This window comes from Talpa europaea (genome assembly GCF_964194135.1).
Source record: "Talpa europaea genome assembly, chromosome: 2".
Classification (NCBI taxonomy): domain Eukaryota; kingdom Metazoa; phylum Chordata; class Mammalia; order Eulipotyphla; family Talpidae; genus Talpa; species Talpa europaea.
The window spans coordinates 71125417-71149373 of NC_140068.1; the positions used below are offsets into that span (position 1 = coordinate 71125417).

At 34.6% G+C, this 23957-nt stretch overlaps 1 protein-coding gene across 1 annotated transcript in view; it reads right to left on the reverse strand.

The window, feature by feature from the left end:
* ADGRB3 (adhesion G protein-coupled receptor B3) overlaps positions 1-23957 on the reverse strand; it is a gene marked incomplete at its 3' end in the record, with an annotated part of 671719 nt that overhangs the window by 23947 nt on the left and 623815 nt on the right. Inside the window, exons 21-26 of the mRNA XM_084227971.1 lie at positions 23574-23640; positions 21140-21225; positions 15530-15628; positions 15031-15202; positions 4859-4954; positions 2281-2320 (exon numbers count right to left, since the gene is read on the reverse strand). Coding sequence (XP_084084097.1) covers positions 2281-2320; positions 4859-4954; positions 15031-15202; positions 15530-15628; positions 21140-21225; positions 23574-23640 — 560 coding nt within the window. The remainder of the gene's footprint in view (positions 1-2280; positions 2321-4858; positions 4955-15030; positions 15203-15529; positions 15629-21139; positions 21226-23573; positions 23641-23957) is intronic.

Genomic DNA, 23957 nt, shown 5'->3' on the forward strand with positions numbered 1-23957 from the left:
TACTTTATAGTGGAGATATACCTGCCTTTGGACTTGCTTAATAGGCTATCTAAATTTTGAATGCACAATATGAACAAATCTATACCACCTACACACACAAAGATGTTGTTGAAATGATGGGACTTTTGAGAGAAATTAATCAAGTTGTGAAAGCAAAATTTGCAAACAAACAAAACTAAAGCACCTGAATATTTTGCATAATGAGATATATACTTCACCCTTTGGGGAACTGAATTTCAACAAAACTTAGAGAAAAGATTTTTCAGATAATGAATTGAGGCCTTAAAATTATACCTCAAAATGGAAAGAAATCTCTAGAAAAACTCAAGTTCCCTTGAGTTCAGCTAAAAAGGGCACACAGACAAAATATTTGAAAAGAATTTTTTTCTAATAAAAAATAGAACTGGACTGTTAGGAATACTAATGAAATTTAGGGACAATGGGTAATTTAACACAAGAGACAAGATTAATACTGAAAGACCACAGCTTGTGGAGGAGGATGGTCTAATACAGTGGTCTTCCAAATTTAGCATGCATCAGAATGTCATAGATGGCTTCTAGAAACTGATTACTTAGGTAACCCCAGTTTCTGACCCAGTTGGTCTCAAGTAGGGTCTGCCAGTGGTCATTTATAACAAGTTCTCAGGTGGTGCTTACACTTCTGGTTTAGGGATCGCACATTGATAACTGAGTTTAATGTTAACAGCGGTTAAAGAGAAAACACTCTGCTCCTATTTTGCTTTCTATCAAGGAGAAGAGTGACGATACACTAAAGTAGGCTGAAAAGAAATTAAATTGAAGGTAGGAAAATAGGAATGAAATGAACAATTAGTTATTTTAAATAAATCCTGATTTTTCAGATCCATACAAATCACATCACACTGTAGAGCACAGACGTGGATTCCTCACACTCTACACAGGCCCACTGTGGGTTGCCAGGTCATGAACATCTACTATTCTGTTATGACCATATACTCCATAGAGTATGTTTACTAAATTCAGGGGTATGAAATTAATCTCTCATTTTCTTGTGACTCTGATAAGAACTGTGATCTCAGACTCTGCGATGGTTAAATGATTAATGGTTAGGAGTTGAATGTGACAATTACACTTAAAGGAAGTCTGCATGGGGTGGATGATGGGTGTCTTACTGAGCACAGTGGAGTTTAATTCTCAGTCTTCTCATTCCCCATTCAACTCCTTTATTGATGGTTTGAATGAAGATTTAGAAGGTATTCTTATCAAATTTCCAATGGCCAAACAATTTCTGTGCATAGAATGCTAACCAGTAAGATAATAGTAAACAGAGTCCAAGGAGAGAAAAGTGCGAAAGTCCTGAAAGTTTTATATAATCTTAGACTGGAAAAGCCCCAAAAGCTGCTACAAAAAGTCTTGGGAATTTCAAATGACAAAAGTATTGCAGCAGTTGCTATTATGCAAAAGTAGATAGCATTAATATAAGGAAGGCACCAACTGTGATAAATGCTGGATAAGTATATATACATTTGGATCCATAATTTAAAATTATGCACACATTAGAGGCTACCTAAGGCACACGCTGGCCTGGAAATATTCTATGAGGAATGAATGAGAAACATAATTTGTTTCATCTGGAGAAAAAAAAGACTTGGATTGGGCTAATACTTGCTTTAAAAAATCTGGCTATTTTGATGAAGGAAAGATCTGTTCTAGAAGGCAACACTATTATCAATGAGTAAAAGGCAAAATAAGGTATATTTTTGTCGCAGAATTACCCACAAAATAAAATGTGCGATTTCCTTTAAAACACTGGATTTATCTCTCCTAGTGATACTGAGCCACAGGCTGGAGAACAACCCGGAGGAGCACTGTCAGGGTGTGCTGCATGGGTTTCCCTGATCCCCTTCAACAGCAGCAAAAATACACATACTGGTACTTCATGCTTACAACAACCCATATTCCATATATGATGAAGCTAAGGCACAGAGACTAAAGTGACTGGCCTTCCACCCTGCTGCAACCTGCAATTGGTGAGGTGGGAGTTATGTCTTTAGGTCAATGCCTGTCTGCTATCAGGGTGCTCCTGATTGACCTTTCTTTTTCATTCTTCATCCTCCCAGCCCCTTCCCTCCCCCACATTCTGCTATTATATTTGAAGATTATATTAATTTCCCATTTGAAGATTATATTAATTTCTCCACATTAATAGTAGTGTGTAAACCACAGCATTTTTCTTGAAATAAAAATGCATAAAAATGATTTACCCTCCCTGATAATATTTTCAAATCCAAATATTCTTACCTGATCGACAAGCAATGTCTACATCCTTTTCAAAGTCTGTCTGTAACAGGAAATAATAAATCATAGGACCATCATTTCATGAAATCTCAAATGACCTACTAACCAGATTATCTAAAGTTTACAGATTTCTGAGTAGGCAGTACCAGATTATTGGTTTGTGCAAAGTCAGTTTCTCAAGAAATAAATTGTTTTCAAAGATATTTTCTAGAGAACACATGTTGGGTGAAGTCAATGGAAACATGGCATACAATTTTAATAAGGCAACACAATACCCACTGTCAGTCAGGATACACACATAAAAGGATGGAATGTTAAAGCAATTCCTTAAGCAATAATATAATGCTTAGAAATAATTACTATGTATGTGGAAATAAATGTCCTGGTTAATTTCAATTTTTTAAGCATTCACTTTGTATATGTTTATAATGTAACAGTTTTGTCAAACCCTGAACAGCCAAATTAGACACTTCTAATGTCACATTTTCACTCAAATGTGATCAAATTTTTAAGTTTAAGAGTAAAGTGAATGATTAAACAATAATAATCTTGTATAGAATCTGCTAGTTTTGTTCCAACCTCATTTTCCTCAAATTTCTTTTGCACATTTACTTTCTTAGCAACTTTCAAATAAATAACACAGTTATAGTCACAATGCTGCACATTACACCATCACAACTTATTTTTATAACTAGAAGCCTGTACTTTTCACTATATTGTGCCCATGCTTTTATTTTAAACACATTAATTTTTTAAAATTTTTTTAAAAGTTTTTTTTTTTTTTTTTTTTTAGATTTATTTATTTATACAAGCACTGGGTACAGTCAGAAGCGCGGGTGGGTGAGAGAATTCACCAGAGCCAGAGCAGGGAGCAGAGCAGGCAGAGGGACCGAAGTACACTGCTGAGGGGAGCAGTGGGTGGCAGGAGAGGTCTGCGCGCCATGTGGGACCCTCCTCTGGTGGCCGGGGAGCAGCCGGGAATTGAACCAGCGCTGCAGAGGCTGTGGGCAGCTTTGCAACCCAGCACTCAACCGCTGCGCCACCGGGGAGGCCCAAAACATTATTTTTAATGGTAAAATTAAATTAGCCTATCTAAGCTTTATTTTTTTTAATGAGTAATTATTTTTCTCATCTTATTAATAGTATATCACTTAGACTTTTAATGTTCCTAATACAAAAACATTTATAAATCAAATATATTGTTTTTAAAAACCTCATACCACTGCTCGGTATTTACCCCCCGAATAAAAACTTTATGTACTCCTACGTTCATAGCAGTATTTTTCACAATAGCCAAGACATGGAGCCAAACTAAATGTCCATTAACAGGTGATTGGGTAAAAAAAACTGTGGAGAACAGACTCGATGGAAAGCTACTTTGCTATATATAAAAAGATAAAACAGTGCTCTTTGGTACAAAATGGATGGATTTTGTTGTGATTAATTATGCTAAGTGAAGTAAATCAGAAAGTGAAAGACAATTTCTAGTAGCCTTACTCATTTGTGGAATATGATTAACCAAAGAAAACAAACTATAGCAAAAGATCAGTCAAAGCCAAACCGATAGTAAACTCTTAACATCTGACTGCAAAACTGCGGCAGTCAGGGGGAAGGGAAGTGGGAGAGGGAAGAAACCCAGTGGAATATGGTGTGGGATTGTTGGGGCACTGATGCTAGGACATTAAACCTATAATCTGGAGCAGATACAAAGGTGTAAGCCATCTTTGCCTCAATAAACATAATCTGTAACAAAAAATCAAATGACAAGGCAAAGGGTAAAATAAAAAAAAAAAACAATAAGCAAAACAACAAGAATAACTCTTAGACTCTAAGAACATACTGGTTACCAAAGGGCATAGAAGGAGAGGAAAAGGGACAGTGTAGGGAAGGAGTCTGGGATGGAAGGTGAGTGAAGCACATTCACATAAGCAGGTGTAAGTTGTAGTCCAAAAATTGTACAGTTATAAAAAGGAGTGGTAAATTTAAAACTTAAATAAATTTAAAAAAATCTCCTTTTAAGATTGTAGTGAAAGTTTAAATCTGAACTCATTTCTAAAATATACTAACGTGGATCAGCTGAAACCCCTCAATACCCTGAGTTCAGAGCTCATGTTCAACAGCTTACCTTTTACTAATAGAATGTCAATCCCTATGCTTTAGGGGTTGGTTGTCATCTTGGGCTTCATGTTGCAACCACTTGTGCCACATGAGAGATCTAATTTCAGTTTTGGCTCTTCTGATGTGCAACCGAGGACAAGAACTATTGCTTTAAGATTAAAAGTGCAGTTCTATAGTGTTGGATCATAAACATGCACACTCTTATGAGACAAATTGTTATCCCTAATTGTGTGCAAGGTTAAAATAATGCATGGTGTCACACAAAACCCCACAGCCAACACACCAGTGGGTCAGTGAGATTCTGGACTCCCAAGAAAACCAGATAGACTAGCTATTGGTGCCAGAGTTCTATATCCATTAATGAACTAAAGTCAGTTATTCAAACTGGAACTTGGAAACCATTTTACTAGCGGTAACATTTATTTATTCCTTTGTGACATAGCAATCAGAGAGAAAAGCTCACCATGATTTGAGCATGCCCATTAGGAAAAGAACTTGAAGAGTCAGCATTAATTGGATCCTGACAGTTTCTCAATCGGCATCGAAATGCATCCTGAACCTGTGAAAAAAAATGACATGTTAATTTTCTCTTCATAACCGGTATTGTCTGTGTTGACAAACAACTGAGAAAATGGTTATCACTGTTTTTATGATCTAGTACCTATTTTGTCTTCTTAATACATGTTGGTATATCTCGACTTGGGGCCGAGGAAATTTATCACTTGCCGTAATCTATAGAGAGAAGGCTGAAACTCCTCAGCTATCAAAATGGCTATATCTGGTTCAACTATAATAATTCTTTCCAGAGGGCAGATTTATTTCCACTGTTAAAAACAATATGTGTGCCTTTCAAGAGGGATTTACTATTTGGTAAAGCATAATCTTCATAACAGTCTTAAATATTGTGAAAAATGAGATTACTCAATGATCTTTCGACTGGAATTGATTTGGGACTTTTTTATGATTCATGTAAGGGATTACATTTGAAAATTTTCTCTCCCTTCAAGTACCATATGCCTGATATAAAACAAAGAATAAAACAACGAACAAAAATGATTGTCTTTGGCTAACTGTATTAAAAATGTCACTTTGCAAAGCCAAACTTTCTTAATATCCATTCCAATCCAATTGGATTCTAACTAAAGAACAAACATATCACAAAGAAATTCAAATGTCTAATCATTTATTAAATAATAGGTGAATGAACATGATTAGATGAATAAAAAATGCACAAATCAATTGACAGTTGTTCTGATCACATGACAACTCTTCACCTGCATGTTCTTTCTGCTTTCTGCAGCTCATTAGGCTCCTAACAAGCTAGTGGTAAAACTGTCACAAGTAGCTTCCTTATCCCAGTCAATGGCAAGGTCATTTTACTAATATTGTGTTTTTTTAAGACCTCATTATTAATAGACTTCTCTATTATTATAATCTGTTGTGATGTATTAAGAAACAAAGCCTAGATGATGGCAGATTTCCCTCATTTTTGGAAGCACCATTACAGAAATTACCAAGGCAAACATAATGTTCTTTACTTTAGAAAGGTTCTGATATAAAATATTCCAACACCATTTTGCTGTGAAATGTGCATATTATATGTGTTGGTCAGAAAAGCATTAATCGATTATGGTTGAGCCTGTTATTCTGAGCTTCTCCTTTGTCCTCTCATGCATTTCATAGTTATTTAACAGTTTCTTTCCCAAAGTGCAAGATTTATAAAGTAACATGGAACTTACTCATCACCACTGTCCTGACCAAGCAATTCAATATTGATACTTCAATCCACTTCTATTTTTCCATCTCAAATTCTAATCCTAAGGATTTAGCCACTATAGCTGTGAATTAGGGGGTAAGGATTGGACTTAGTGTTCTCTAACCTCTCTTTCATTCTATCATTCTAGTATTTCTAAATCTGGCACTTTTCAGGGAAAAATGAATAAGTTGCTTGACTTGACATACTAGCAAAATAATTTTCTTTTTCAAGTACAGTAGTAAAAATACAGGGTTAGTAAAATCGATGCTGATCATCTTTTCTTAAAGAACTGGATATTTAGAACTAAATCATCTAGATCCTACCCTGAAGGAGACACACTGGATAATGTTAGATTCTTTAAATGCAAATGTTTTCAGGCTCTTCCTTTTTAGAGCAAGAAGTCATAGCTGTAGGTTTTACAGAGACACCTTTACAATCAAAAATTGGTAATATGAATTGCCATGTGAATTCCTCTGCTATTTAAAAGTTTGCACTCGGGAAAACCACTAGGAAAGTACATTTGTTTTTAGGGAAAAAATCCTAAGAACCAATGTCAGAAAATAGGTACACACTAATTTTCTGTTTGTGCCCTAGGCAACTGATCAAGAAGTACAATTTATAAAGATAAAGAATGTTAGAAATGTTGCCTTCCAGGAGCTTGTCACATGGAGATTTTTTCCAAATTTATTTCTAATTAGTAACACACACACACACACACAAGCACACACATATAAAATGAACAGTAGCATTTGGTAATATCAAACATGAATTTAACTGGTACTTGATAACAGAGCTTTCAGAATGTAGCTGTCAAAGATATTTTTGTCTGAGAGTGAAATATGGAAGGGCAAATCCTGTAAATTTCTCTTCAAAATCCACCATCTTATTGCTCGAAGGAGAAACAGAAGAATTTTTTTTAAAATAAAATACACATACACAAGCAATACCTGAAACTATTAGACTCCCTACAATATGATACAAGATTAAGGGCATTATACAGAGAATGATGTCAGCTTCTGGAACTAGCCAATGCTATTCAGAAGATATATTAAAAAAATCATAAAATCTCCAGGAAATTCAAGGTCATTTTAATGGTCATATAAATGCTATAATTTAAGGGTCAGCTTCTCTGACACTTTTAGTGCCTCTGTTACTTCTAATTATGAAAGATTTGTAGGAGAAATTCCATTTCATCTCAAATGTTCTGTTTGAGGTTTTGAAAATCTGAGAAATGCATTCAGGCAATCTGGATGAATTAGCCTTAAATATTTGTCCAACACTGTCAGGGAAGACTGATTAGACTAGATTTCACACTGCAGATCCCTTATCACAGAAAATAGTGTTTCAAGCAAGACAGTACCTGGAAAATGCCTCTGTAGCTATTTGGAAATATTTTGATAAAAAAGTGAATTTTCTGTTAGATAAACAAATAGAATTTTATCTCTGGTGAATCACTGTGATGCAGAACAACTGGAATTTTTTCAAAGCTAGCCTAAAAGGATCTTAATTCCAGACAAGGAGAAGACATAAAAGACAGACTCCAGACATATCCTATTCTGAAATTAAAATCTGTGCCAATAGTCATATTTACAATAGTGAATAATAACAATCTCGATATCGCTTGTCTATGATTAAGATTCAAACACTTATTATTTAAGCAGACTTACAATTTGTGCAGAACAAGTCACTTATTTTAGATAACAATTAATTTAAAATTTATTTTTAGATATTCATTTTGAGTTTCAGCAAGATCATCATTTTAAACTTATATAAGACCAATAAACACAATTTTAAAACAAACCTGTCTGGAATAATTAACTATGTAACACAAATTATGGCATAAAGTCTGGACTTTAAAATGTTCTCTTTTCAAAGTACTGTGATAAGCTTTTTCCCCTTTATAAACAGCCAGAGGATTAAAAAGTGTTGAGGGAGTAGCAAAGAATGGATAGAAATTTATGTAACTTTGGAATACTGAGGGCACTTTAAGGAAATCTGATGTCATGTGAAATCAAAAAGAGACTGGCAAGAAATCCCTTCACAAATAAGGTGAGGGGAGGGGAAAGCAATAAGCTACCAACATTGTCTTCTGAAAGCATCCCAACAAAGCACTACCTAAGTGAACACAACTAGTTCCTGCTGGGGGCTGCTCTAAAAACTGTCAAAAAAAAAAAAAAAGCTGTAAAGCTTTTTATTGTGTTTAGATTCCTGGATGAGACATGAGTTCAAAGAGGTGTGCAGGGGAATGTCTCACTCCTGTCTCTCCCCAACAGGGAAAGAGATTTGGTTCATCTCAGCAGCAGCCAGCCCAGAGAGCTCCTCGGTGGGTCCTGGCTCAGAAGGCAGTTGGCAGAGCGTGGCTGTGAAAGTCGTTGCCAGATTTAGAGATTGCTGGGGAAGAGCACGGAGAAATGCTTGGCAGCACTGCGGCTTAGAGAAACCTCCCGGGAATAAGCCACACAATTTGAAATGGGGTCTGTATTTTGCTACTGAGCAACTCAGACCCCAAATCTTTACCGTCTAAGAAGATAGTTTTATATAAAGCTATTCTTCCTGACTTCCTGTTCCAGAGGATTATTTTAATCTAAGAACAGAAGTAAAATTACATTCTTGTAAATATTTGAGATTGTTAGTTCAGGAGGAGGGGCATTTATTAAGTGCCCTGTTTTTTTCCTGAATCGAATGTCAGCTATTTTTGTTTTGTTTTATGTTTGAAGAAACGGCTTAACTCTTGAATCATATTAAATTTCATAAAATTATGAAATGAATAAGATTGTTCTCAATTCCATGTGTATTATGCAATTGACATAAGCAACATGAATGACTTTGCACTATTAAAATATTGCCCGACTTCTCTGATATGTAAAAATGATTGCTATTCACTATACATCAAAGGAAAAATATGGACTTCAGTTCCAAACTTCAGTCCCAATGAATTTTCATTGGAATATTCTAATACCTAAATATCTATCACTTAACACTAACCAAGTTGTAGCTTTTTACCTTTTTTAGTATCAGTTTTGGGGCTCACATAAGCTTCCCTAGAAGGTATTTCACATGCAGGGTATGAAAAAAATGTTGCAGCATTTCTTTAGCATGCAAGTGAGAAAAGAAGGGAAGTTACATGCCAGATACCACAGCCCCTGCCTTCGCAGTAGATATTTCATTTCGCCTACTGCCATCTACTTCAAGGCAGAAAATAAAAATGTAATTCACGGCCTCTTAATTGTTTGTATATTTACTTGAGTCCTTTCTTCCAGACATATTCTATTTCCTGTCATCAGTTTAAGCATCTTACAAGGTGGGACTCTGGGTGTCCAGGAGAGGGGATAGGATTTGCCTGCTCAGGTACTAACAAGTATTCTAGGCAACAGCCTCTCAGACACTACCACAGACCTACCAAAGATTGCCAAGCTCTGTCTGCCACAAACTTTCTGTGTCTCAATCTGTTCAATGATGCCATCTTATTCATCTGATCTCATGTTCCTGTCAAGCTTCTAAGCTTCTGTGTGGACTTGAAGAACCACATGTGTAGGCTAAAATTGATGCAAATATTCATGAAATAATTGCAATTATGCTCAAGTCAGGAATGTTGCTCTGTTCTGGAATAAGAGGTAGGTAGGTTTTATATTCTCATGCCTCAGAAATGGGATAACTATTGAGTGAAAGAAGGTTGGTGATTTCTGAGAAAAAGTACATAGAAATGTAAGCAAACATCTTTGCTTGTGTCCTGTTTCTATTTAAAGGTGGCCCCTGTGCTCTCCACTCTGTATTCTTACAAAATCGAGCTTTATTGCAGTAGCTTTAGCCAGTCTCAGATTTCCAGATATACACATCCTATTTTGTTTGAAAAAAGCAAATCCATTCCCATTTGAACCTTTAATTCAGCTTGACAAAGATAAAGCTCTTAGCAATAGCCTTCCCTCTGCCTTAAATCCTTCTTCATACAAACTTCCTTCTTAGCAAGTTAAAAACAGCATCAGTACCCAGGCCCTCCCACCCTGGTTCACTTACTAACTCTACAATCTATTGAAATTTTTTTCATGATATCACTCACGGTGGCCTCTTTCTGTGGCCACTAATCACCCTAATGGGAAAGCTCTAACCATCACTGCTATGCCCTAAAATGTTGACAGATTTGTCTTTCTCTTCGTGCTATATTCGTAATTATTTTTTTTTAAAATCAACTGTACTGTACAGCATCACATCACCTGTTTCATGCCTGCACCTTTCCAGAAGATCCCAGACAAGACCAACTCCCTACCATTCACCACAGGCTCTATTTCATGAAAACCACATGCCCAGTAACCTCTCTCCATCATCTTCTACTCGTAACCTTCACTTCCATCGTCCTGCAAAGCCATTTTCCCTCAGGACCCTGTTAAGTTCTGGAGTCTCCTATCACCTACTGCCTCATCTTCAAAGATCAACCAAAAGCCCTTCCTACCTCTCATTAAGGGAGTACACAGATACACTCCTGCATAATAATGAGCAAGACCTAATTTTCCTATAAACAGTTGAGCTTGGAGATACGTGCAGTTTTCCATATGAACTATATTATATGTATTTGACCTCTTTTCAAATTGCTGTTTAGTTTATTTCAGTACTACTGGCTTCATTATTTTTTAAAAAATACTTTATTTGAGAATATTGGTTTTAGATTAGATAGGAAAGGAAATGTGTCTGTTTTACATATTCATTGTCATGTGCTTATAAATCATTTTGCTCATCTGTACTTCTTATGGAAATAAGACAAAATGGAAAATTGGCATTAAAAAAGGTGGAGGGGAGTGGGAGAAAGAAAAAAAAGAAAAAACTGTTCATGTTTATTTTAAGCCTTTTGCTACAAAATCGCTTCACGGGTTTGGATGAAGATTCTGGGACCTCATCTGGTGCAGACTAGACCGCCTGCCAGTGCTAGGAAGAGAGAAAAGAGGGGCTTGGTCCTGCAACTGACTCTACAAAACAGCCACGGGATCACGTACTGACACAATACAGCTATCCATTTAAGCACTTGCCTTTTATCTTTCCATTTAGCAAAAGGGTTTTATTATAGCTTATTTCGTCTCACAATCTTGTTATTTCCCCCCTCTGACATCGAGCTGCAAGATTGTCTTAGAGCCAGGCACAGCCAGAGACAGGAGAGATGAGAAGAATGTGCAGGCACCAAGAAAGTGGTTTCCTAGCAACCGTAACTATTTCAAAGCTTTCATAACTCTTGTGTAGTTTGAATTTCCATAGCAATGTGGAGAATAGTAAATAGTATATGTCGTTATGTGTTTAATGAAAATGAATTCTAATCAAGGGATGGATAATGAGGAAGCATTTGTATTTGTTCTATTAGATTCTGTCTTATTAGGTGTTTACACAGTAGTTTCTAAGATCTAGATTTTGTTGCAGAAAGTACTGTGGTGTGATAAATAAGATGGTTCGATTTTTTTTTTTTTTAATTCTCATTCTCTCTTTTGTCAGAGGCATCTATTAAAGCAACTCAAAAGAGAAATGTGCTCCAGAAGAAGAAACTGTATTTTCAAGAATAGAAATTTTATGCTTTTTAAAGATTAAGATGTCAGGTCTGGAGGTCAGAACAAACTGTTATATAAATAATCGATTTGCTTTTTATTTAAGTGGAATATAATTGAATTGACAGAACCAGAGCAATCATTTCTCTCTACCCATCTAACTAGAAATGATTTTGGTTTTGAAACTGAACATACTGAAAGCAAAGACACTTTAAAACAAATTAAACCCCATATACATCACATTTAAAATGCCACTGTTAGATTATTTCTATTTCCTTTCTTATTCTGAAAGGCTATATACTTTCTCTGGGTAACCCATCTCCTTTCCAGCAAGACTCAAAGTAAATATGGGTAAACTCTTTTAAGTTCATATTGGAACAATCATTAAAGACTAAAAATGACCAAATTATGTCAATATATATTGAAAATACAGAGACCTGTGTATATGAAGCAATTTTGTAGCAAAACTGTAAGAACTCTTCCTACAGTAGACATTTCTTTCTTTGCTTATATATTTTTAAGAAAGAAAATTCATATGAATTATCTTGAATTACTGTGATGAAAGTATTTTAAAGTAAAAAAGAAAAAAAAAACAGTAGAGAGAAAACTGAACTCCTAAATCTAGTATGGTATTATCAAGTAGATTAACAGATATGAGCTACTGTCCAATATTTCACAGGTAGATATCTAGTGCTTTTGCTCTAGTGTTTTTTTAGGAACATTTGCCCACAAGAACATAGCAGGTATGGAAGATGCTTCTGTTCTCCTGAGCTGTGGCTAATGTTAGGAGAGTATGATCTCAAGTACCATAAGCAAGACAATCACTAGTATCAGGCAATATATAGTTAGTAGGTTAAATAGAATCTCTGTGAACTTACTAAAGCCCCTTTATGATGTGGTCCTTGAAGTCTGCAAAACCCTTTTAAATCAGGGTCACTAGGTTGTTCAATATCAATTTTGACATCTGTCCTATTACTGAATTCTGTTCTGTGAATACATGGCAGTATTACGACTATTTTAAGAGCCAATGCAAATATATTAAATATGCAATTTCTCATCATTTTTGGAATTAAAAAGTTAGGATACTCTGCAATTAATTTATCAGCTACAAAATTATTCAATTTGAACTAATTGAAAATGCAACAACAATAAGGCCAATATCTATATTTTTATTTCCCACTAATTCGTAAAACATTTAGATACCTATTTTAGCAAAAGCATTCATTATATGATTTAATTTCATCACCCTTAAATCATGTGTTTGACAGTTACTAGTCTAATTAACAAGTAAAGTTCTGATGGAAATTATTTTTTGTGCCAAATATTTTTCTTCATGTAAAGCTGCAAAAATTTGATAATAAGTCATTAAAATTATCTGTCAGTTTGAAAACTGAATATTTTGATCATAGCCTAAAGGTTTTTAGAAAGCTCATTTATAAAGAAAAAACATATTTAGAGATGGGGAACTTTTCTCCTCTTAAACACCTAAAATATTAATATTTTGGAAGATTTCACACAGATATATAATGTATCTGCCTCAAAACCTGCAACTGTTGGGGCCTCCCCAGTGGTGCAGTGGTTGAGTGCTGGGTTGCGAAGCTGCCTGCAGCCTCTGCAGCGCCGGTTCGATCCCCGGCTGCTCCCCGGCCACCAGAGGAAGGTCCCACATGGCGCGCAGACCTCTCCTGCCGCCCACTGCTCCCCTCAGCAGTGTATCTCATCACTCTGCCTGTTCTGTTCCCAGCTCTGGCTCTGGTGAATTCTCTCACCCTCCTGCGCTTCTGACTTTACCCAGTGCTTGTATAAATAAATAAATAAATCTTAAAAAAAAAAACAACAACAAATTGACTTAAAAAAAAAACAAACAAACCTGCAACTGTTCATCGTTAATCATCAATCAAAATGCATCATGTCTACTTATGTAGAACAATTTTGTTACATAAACATATTAGAGGAAATATTAATACAGAATACCCTGAAGAGATAGTTGGAAAAGAACACAGCCCTGGGCTACCAATTTCTTTAAAATTTCACTTATGTTGGTGCATATAGAGATCAATACTTAGAAGATTTTTAAATTTGTTATCTAAGTAGAAATTTGTGATGAGGCTTGACAATGGTAAGATAGAGTAAATTTTTTAAATGATGAAATACTCTCCCCCCTGCAGTGTGAGGTCAATTTTCTGTTTTGTTTTTCATCATAAAATGCTCTTAGAATACACGTCATTTTATTGATGAAATCCATATCATACTGAAGTAGCTCGGAAATATTGTTCTCTTCATCTGGTAAAAGAGGTAAAATCCTTTTGGTTCCTTCCACATCACTGTAAAAAACTATGGTGTGTACTCATATGCCCATGTCTTTCTTGAATATGCACATCGTAATCAAATTTTTGAACAAGCTAGATAATGTAAAATGGCAGTGTAGATCATTTTCCTAAAATTACTAGCATAGTTCTGTGTCATAGTAGTGTGTTTTCAGATGCCACCATCCTCAGAGTAGATGCTAAAATGACTCATAAACCTTGTAAATACTGTGTCAGTGCTTGCAAACACACAGAATAATTTTTGCACTGGTTGGAAAACAGTATTTTCTCCCTAAACAACTCAAGTCTGAAATCTTTCACTGTTCTGGATGGATTTGGTGCAGTTTAGTGTCTTGACTCTTGAAGGATGACTACTTCTTTCCCTGATTGCTGACAATAAACCTCAACCATGACCTGCAGAAATATTATGATTATCACTCTACAGTTCTTGGCAACAATAACAGCCAATCAGGCTCTACTACACACATTTTATATTTTCTGAGCATAAACTTCCACACTGAAATCATTCCTCTTTAGTAATCGCTACTACAATTTGGTATTGCGACAAAAGGACTGTTCATTCATATTCAACATTTCTATTTAAAACGAAGTAAGTTCTGCATGAGTACTGGGGATATGCTGTGTCTAGAAGCACGGATTAGGGAATGAGTTTGCGAACTCTCTATGTATTCTTAATAAAAATAATATGCCATCCTACCTTACTACCTGTTGATACCAGTTTCTCTAACAGACTTAACACCACCCATGACTCTACTGGAGCCCCTCTGGAATCACTCTCCCTGGTTTTGGCCCCTCCAGGCTGTGTTTTCCCTGACAGAGTCACATTTACTGTAGTCCATCACTTTCAGAGTCCAATAACCCCCTTGAGCTTTGCCTGAAAGTTTCCCTTCAGATTTGACTCCCAAACAATCCTTGTCGTTAGAGGAGACCAGCTTTATCCCAAAAATCAAGATGTTAAGATAAAAGATGTTAAATGCTGAGAAGGAAAACACTCTGCTAAGCATCCCTCTTGCTCACAAGAACTGCTCACCTCTCTCCGAAGAATGCAGTGGACCATGACTATCACAAAGCCTTGCAATGAATCAAACACAGCAAAAAGTATTTGAAACAATATGGAGCGTTTGTCTGTCATGGCCAGAACTGCAGACATCCACGTCAGGGCCAGGAGGGGCAACACCACACAGGAGCTCCACAGAGACGCCCTATTAAGAGACGAGAAAGCAACATTTTGTAGCAGCATACTACGCCCCAGGAATAACCAAACCCCCGCTCAAGAAAAGCATTCTTCTATGTGGCACCAAGATCATTAACTTGGAAGCCACAAAACAGATAACATGTCATAGTTTAATTTATTTTTTTACAGACAATCCCACATAGTTATAAAGACAGTTGCCAATTATAAATATTAATATATGCTCTTAGTTCCAGTATTAGCAAACATGTTTGTTTTTTGTTTTTTTCATTATAGCATTTTCTCACATGCACTGTAAAAGAATTGTAACAAGAAGATGTAAATGATTGGGACTAACATGGCGTTACTGGCGGTGGTGGCTGACAAAGCTGTTGTTGAAACTACTCCACACTTGGCACATTTGAGCGTCAAACCGCTATGAGGCTCACTCATCTGACTGCAAACAAACAGAACACCCACAAAAAGAACAAAATTTGAATTGTCACCAAAAAAAAAAGTTGCTGCTGCAAGTTAGCTTTCAAATACGATTTCATGCAGAAAGTATATTTATCAAAAATGAATGTGCTAGGTCATTTTAAAGAAGCATTTATACATTATTTTTGAAACATTTATCTTTTAACAGTATGGGCCTTTGTTGCATGCAAAGCATATTTCCATCATTGACATCAAATGACCCTTGTGTCTACAAAGTTGCCCCAAACACTGAGTTAACATAAGCATGTGCTAGTGTAGACATACAGTGAAAAAACCCTTTATTCAGACCCCTGATAATCAAACATGTGAGGACACCTATCTTCAAAGATTTTCATTGTCATTTGCAGAAGGCACATAATAGCGATTGAAATCTTCTTAAACATAAGCATGTACCTCAGAAGTTCAGTTTATATATATATATATTTATATATATATATTTAAGTCTTTAATGGTTTATGGAAGATGCAACCTTTATCTCAACAGATTCATAGTTTGAAATTTTTACATTTCAATATATTGTCTATATTTTAAGATGATCTGAATATAGGGGCTGATGAAATTTGATGAAATATTAGTTGATATAAAAAGAGTGATAGCTTTCTGCTTTAATAAAACACATTTAACATAGACATCAAGTTCAAAATATTCTCGAACATTTTGTCATAGACTTCAATTTAATAGCATTTAAATGGTCTATTCTAGCCTAGATGATTTTGCAGGTAAATTCAGATTCAAATAATTCAGATTTAATCTAATCTATCATAGAATTAAAGTCAAAGTACATACACAGAAAAACTTAACACACATTCTGCTTTAGAAAAAATTCCCTTGAGAATGACAAGTGTATTATTAGGGCTTAATCCTCTTGTAAAAAAAAAAGGAACTACTTGAATCAAAACAAAGTATTTTAATTATTTTTATCATTGCTCCTGATTTTTTTTTTAAAGATTTATTTATTTATACAAGAACGAGTACAGTCAGAGGCGAGGGAGAGGGAGAGAATTCACCAGAGACAGAGTGGGGAACAGAACAGGCAGATGGACCGAAGACACTGCTGAGGGGAGCAGTGGGCAAGACAGGCGTGGTCTGCCTCACCTTGTGGGTTTCTCCCTGGCTGGCCTGGAATCGAACCTGCACTGCAGAGGCTGCACACAGCTTCACAGCGCTGCACTCAACCCGCTGTGCCACCAGGGAGGCCCCAAAACAAACTATTTTAAAATAATTTTCTGTGGTGTATTTCTCTCTAAAACTTAAGTTTGCCCAGTAGTTTTTTTTCTAAATAATATTATAGTGGATTTGTATTACCATGTTTATAATAAAAGTGACAGAACAGATAAAGTCATAAGAAGCTCCTAATTCAGAATGTTTTCTTTTAAATAAGTGCACTCATAGCATTTGTGAATAGCATTTGAATGAGATCATAAATCTGAAAGCTATTAAGTAAATGGATTCATCAGTATAGTTCATGAGAAAAATCAAAACTTTCAGAGTTAACTATAGGGTGGGGAATATGCTACTAAAATATTCACTTCACTTATTCAGTGACGCCCTATATACAAACCACATGAATCTAAACTTTCCGAAATAATAAGTCATCAATAGTCTATGCAGTTTGGTTCATGAATGCCTCAATGGGCATCCTTGTATTTTCGGAACTACTCCCCAAAGAGTTCGTAGACCAGGGACGGAAGCATCTATATGTTTTTGAAGCACCATAGATTACTCTGATGAACAAACAGGAATGAGCACCACTGCCCTAAGTATACATTTGATTGTCTTTAATCTTCTTTCATACTGTAAGATTAATATTAAAAAAGCATGACTATTGTTTCCTTTATCAAAAAGGATAGACCATTTGGTATTTCTGTTTCAAGCAGAGATGTGGCTGTCTTTCTTGATTTAAGGACACTGCCTTTAGGCTCCAAAACAAGATTGAAAAGCCAAAGATTACGATATCATAATTTTACTACCCAGTGTAAGCAAATCGTTTTGCCCTGAAAAACTGTAATTTGATCTATGTGTGGGCTTTTTGGAAAACAGGTTTTAAGTAAGTATATGAAATGCTCATTTCTCTCTATATGAGATTTATTTGTGAATGGCTAAATGGTTTAGACACACTTTCCTTAGCCTGAGCTAACTATCGAAAAGTATGCTTGATGTTAACTGGTGGGATACTTCTAATGCTATTATTAGGTGTGAATGGAACAGAGGAAAGATAGGTTACTCAGAGAGATAATATGTTATTTCCTAGTGTGCCTGACAACTACAGAAATTAATATGCAGAACACATAGTCTAGAGTCTCAATTGAGTTGCTGCAATAAAAAATAAATCCTGTCTTTGTTATAGTAGAAATTATGTATTTATAAAGCAAAAAGTGCTAACAGCTTGGAAAATTAAATTTCCTGTTAAGTTCAGATGTAACCAACATCACCAGAGTATTACACTATGAACATGCGTCATTCCCCTATTCTCTCCAGGTCATTCTGTCTATTCCCATGGAAGCTTGGAAGTCTACATATTCTATTTCCAGCCCCAATTTTCTTTATACCCTTAGAATGTTTTTGTCTGATTGGTTTATGAATACTACTGAAAATTCCCCAGGAAAAGATATATTTCATCCCTTTAGAAAGGGATCTAATGGGACTTTCAAAGAATCTTCATAATTGAAGATTAATTCATAATAATATTACAATTCTCTCTCTTTGATATGAAGTAGAGAAGATGAAGCATTTTGAATTGATAAGAAATTTCCATTGATGAAAAAGAGTGAAAAAGAAATATTCTACTTGACATGTTCTAAAAAGACACATGCCATTTTGTTTTCATTCTTTCCAATTATCTTTTTATGTAAGATGTATTGATGTTTCTAATAAATCCTGACTCAATAAATAGATTTTGTGTATTCATAAAATTTACTATAATTTGGGTGTTATAAAACTTGCCAAGCTATTGCATTATTTATTAAATATTCATTCATTCACTTATTCCTTGATAAATATTTGAGCATAAACTATATGCTTGGCATGCTTTAACAATTATTTGTAAAAAGATGAAAAGAAGAACAAAAATAGAAAAAATAGGTAGATGAACATCCTGGTACCCTATTTGTTTTTAAATCTTTCAAAAGAAATGCCTGATATATGTGAATATTCAAGCATCCTGAAATGCTCAATTTTTATACATAGGGAGATCAATTATTAGGTTAATCAATTAGCCTCCTACTCAATATTTCTTCAATTCTGATTATTTGTTCTTCACTCAAGTCTATTACTTTTCTCATTGCACCTTCTGTAAACTAAAATTACTCTCAAATACTATCTTCTAAGGAATTTCCTCTAATGATACTTTTGAAGATGCTTTTGCAAAATTGAATTTATGCATATACTTAAGTTAAAATAGCAATTTATGTTATAAATTTTTTGTAACACATAATATTAACTTGTTAATAATTCCTGTCTTAGACAGTAACCAGCAATCTGTTTTTATGATATGTATTAATAAGATTTTTATTCTTTAGCAGTGACCACTGAACCCGAAAACACTGACTCAATTTTTGCTGGTAAAACTAATGCAACTTCTAATGATAATTTTAGAAATAGAGGTTTTGAAATTAGTATGTAAATTGAAGTGGATAATTTCTAAATTCATAATGTGATAATGTCATGTCTCCTTTATCTGTTATCTCTTACAAAGAGCTATGTGAATCAAACTGACTTTTACAAATAAAATAATTAAATGAGAAAAATACTGAGTGTGAATTTAATGAGTTCTTAGCATTATTCTCATTCTGATGATTGCAATGTCATGAATAGTGGAATCACGGGCTCCTGATTGCTAGAAGTCAGGGACATTTGAAAACCACCTGTCTAGCTTGGCATCCTCACTTCACTCATCCTAAGAAGAGCATAGCCACTATTTGTTGAATGCTTGCTATTTGTTTGATATGCTCTTGCATGCTTTATACACATTATATTTCATCTACACTATTTGGAGCAAAATTATCATTCTCATCTTCAAGTAAGAAGACTGAGCTGAAGATAAAGTAACATGATCCAAAACACACATAGAATAGTAAATTATAGAGCTAGATATTAAGCATGGCTTTTTTTGTTTTACTTCAAAATTATATCCTAACTACTAATTTAAAAACATCATAAGCATTTACCTCACTGGTAAGGAATGAGATTCTATAGCCAGTCCTCAGTATTATCAATTTATTCTTATACGATTAATCAGAACAGAAATAATTGAAGTTATTGCTCCAATTCCAATCATACCTGACAGATTAAGAAAATAATAGTGTGAAAATTTCCAGTTCAAAAGTACAGAAAGCTTAGAGTCTGTACTAAGTTCAAGACTACCATTTAAAGATGCTCTGGAGAGTTATCTTAAGTGAAAGAATGTCTGTAAATGGGAATTGATACCACCACAAGAAGGAATCTCCAATGATGTTATTATAACATCACATTTCTAATGTTTGATATGAATAACAATTTTTTTATAATTTTAATATTCAAAGTGTTAAACCAACTCTTTCACTAAGGATGAAAATACTGGAGTATCTTTCAATCATTTACAACATTACATAGATGATAAAAACATAGTATTTAAAATCTCACCAGTTGGTAATCAAATTTTATGACTATTAGGTAACACTAAATTATGAAAGAAATGAGAAGATTGGGTAAATTTTGAGTGAAGATACAGTTTAACAGAAAGGAGAGCCTATAAACTTTTTATAAGACACAAAGGGAAATTCAAAGGCATTATTTTATTCAAATTTCTATAAACTTGTATGATGAGTTAAAGATTACCTTAAAAGATGACTTATCAATCTGCTTATGAAATATTATTGTCGTTAGATATGGTGATAAATGTAATAGTAAAATTAAAGGAGATGCTCTTTTAAGTTTTATAAGTGGTTAAAATGTACATGTGATAATTATGAATAACCCTTTCTAGCAAGTTATAGTCAAAATGTCATAATGAAAATATAAGAATATATCTGATAAAATTTTAGGGGAAACATTATCCCGATACATACAATTAATCAAAGAAAATACAGTATTTTCACCCTACTAAAGTTTACTTGTCCTGATTTAGTTGTATTCTATGCTAACATTATATTCAATCTATTCATTATATTCAATCCTCCTACTTTAGGGGGCTTTTGAAAATCCTCACCCAAAGACAAGTATTTTTAGTTTACCCTTGGCATTTAATCTCCTTTCTTAAACATTACAATATGCATAAATATAGATTTTCTTAATGGTCTATTTTATTATTTTGTAATTTTGGTCACATTACTTACGAATAGCACTTTGGAAATTTTTGAATGGCAGACTCTACCAGATTCACTGGTATGTCAAGAACAAAATTCAAAGTACAGTCAAATGCAGTCAGTGATGATCTAGAATTGGAATATGGGGTTTATCAGTAAAGAACCTTCAAAATCCACCAATTGCAGCTTACCCGGCTCTGTGTTTGAGCTTTTTATCTAGGATCCCATCTCTGGAAACAAGTTTATTAAATACCAAAATGCCAATCACCATGTTGACCTGTCAAACAGAAACAAAGGTTCACCTTTCAATGATACTGAAGGGAATCAAGTCCCTGTTTCTTCTGAAAGCCTCTTTAATTAATTTATAACCACCAAAATTATATACTCAAAATAGTAGTGATATGAAGCACTTCTCAAATATACTAAAAGTGCATAAAAAATACAGAACAATTTAAGGTGTGTTAATTTAATACCTTAAAGTACATTAAGTACAGTTAATTTCCATGCTGTGGACATTAACATTCAATTACCTATTGTTTTAAATGATGCCATATTATATTAATCTCACATTCTTCTGAGTCACCCTCACATAAAATCAATTGATTAAATGTGCTGCACCCTATTTCCTGAAAGTCAAAGATTCTGAAACTCAGTGTGAAGCTGGGGTGAGCCCCAGCTGCCCAGCGTGCTGGGCAATTGTCTGCCCCCGGCAAAGAGGACATAATGTCTAAATTCTTTATATTGTGTGGCTATTTCTCTGTGAGTGGGAAGCATTCTGATGAACCATATTTTTCTAGGCAACAGGAAAGACTTCAGCTCTCCAGAAGCCTTTAAGAGACGGACACTAACACTGACTCTTATAATTTGCTCTATTGAAAAATCTCTCAGCAGTATCTTTCAAGAGAATCCCACATTCTCATTGAAAAGGCTTTTGCATAATACAGCTGAAATGAAATCACACATGTTTTTCTTTCTCAAGTAAGATTGTAAAAAGCTGTAGAGATAGCTGTGGGCTATTTGTAGCAGCTTTTCAAGGATGAACACTTCTGGCTCTCTAACCTAACAGTACTTCCTGACACAGGGGTACAATCCAACCCCAAAACAAAGATCATCAAGGAAAACTACATTCTTTCTGCCTTCCTTGTCCATTACCTGCCATGATCAACAGAGTATGGGTGTCCCTCCTCCCCACAGGCAAATAGTGAAGCCTCTACACTGAAACTACTAGTTCACAGAAATCTGTTTTAAATTGAGCTGGATGACAGTTAAATCCAAAGAAAAAATCTAGTTTCCCCAAAATACTCTGGTCAGATGAAATAAAAAGCTAAAATTTGTCAACAGCTGGTGTAAGATAGATCTAAAGCACCTATTAGGGACTGAAGAGGTGTCCCTCTTGCTTCCTGATAAGATACCATAATCAAGAGGAAAGCTACTCATCTCTGGACTTCTCATTATTTGAACTAAGGAAAAGTATATTCCACAGATTCTATTAATCTCTAATTTAATTATGAGGGAATTCATCACCACTCCAAAGACCATAATTTAATGTTTCAATTTTACACTTACTCTTTGTTTCCTCATTTTAGGGTTCTATGTGTATTACCCTTTTAGTATAGGGAAATAATTTGACTAAGTAAAAATTCAATGTGATCAACAAAAAAATTGTCTAATAGTTTTAATTTCTCTATGATTTTCTCTAAGATTTATGCCTAGATTTTATTTTTCGTGTGAATCACTGACAGTTTCTACTCTCTGTTCTAGCTTATAGGTTGGAGAGCAAACATTAAGGAGGAAAAAGTCACACTGAGTTATGAAGAAAGATGTTGCTAGCTTCTAATTTACTGAATGAATTGTTCAAAAAAAATCTAAGGGTGATTTTCCAATTAGAAATCTAATTGCACAGAGATATGGACTTTCATATTAAATACTATTACCTTTTTGCAAAGATTTATTGGGCAATAAATATTTGCAAATCAGTAAGTCAGAGAGAAAGGCAAGCTGGTAGGAAATTTTCATGTTCCCATTATTAAATATGTGAAGGATTTATTTTGTGATTCCAAAAAGAAAACTTTTAAATCCTTAAGCATAATACGTATTAGGGTTCTCAGGGAACATTGGGTGATGTCTGGAGACATTTTTGATTGTTTTAATTGAGAACTATCACTGGCATCTAGTAGTTAGAGACCATGGATGCTGTTGAGCATTCTCAAATACACAGGACAGCCCCACATCAAAGAAATACCTGGTCCAAAATGTCTGTAGTATTGAGGGTGAGAGCCTCTGATATATGGACCTTAACAATATAGATCTTATAGTAGAGTATCCAAATGAAATGATAATAAACAGTTCTATTTCTTAAAAAGGAAAAAAATATTGAAACTCAAATTTCTTCACAATTGTGAAAATTACTGTAAAAGAAAGCCCACACTTCCCCATTTAATATTCTTCAGCCTTCAAAATAAGAATATTTTAAAGTACTATAGGACATATCCATAGATACATAGAAGTTGGTACTTATTTAAGTAATGAATTTCAAAGTTTTACAAAAAATACAAAATTACTCTAATTGAAACAAAGGAGTCTTTCTTTGCTAAAAATTCAAAATAAGTTGATGTCAGTGTTTACCAGGACAACGGCAGCTGCAGGTCCCACAAAAGCGTAGAGTAGACCTCCTTCAAGAGAGAGCCAGCAGCTGGAAATAACATCAGATAAAAACTAACACAAATTAGTGATCAGTGTGAAACCACTAACATGTGATTCAAATAACTTAGGTTATGCATTTACTTTTCAAATTTTGGCACATTTCAAAAGTTTGTAATTAAAAACTAATACAAGATAATAATACAAGAAGATAGGGGAAAAGCCAGAATTAGAGCATTTCATAATGGAAAAAGACGACATACCACTCATAGAAAACTTTTATTGTAAGGTCTTACTTTTAGGCAGATAATACATTTTAGACAAATTACTCTTACAGTGAGATTTTTATATTGACTGTCAGTGCAAAGG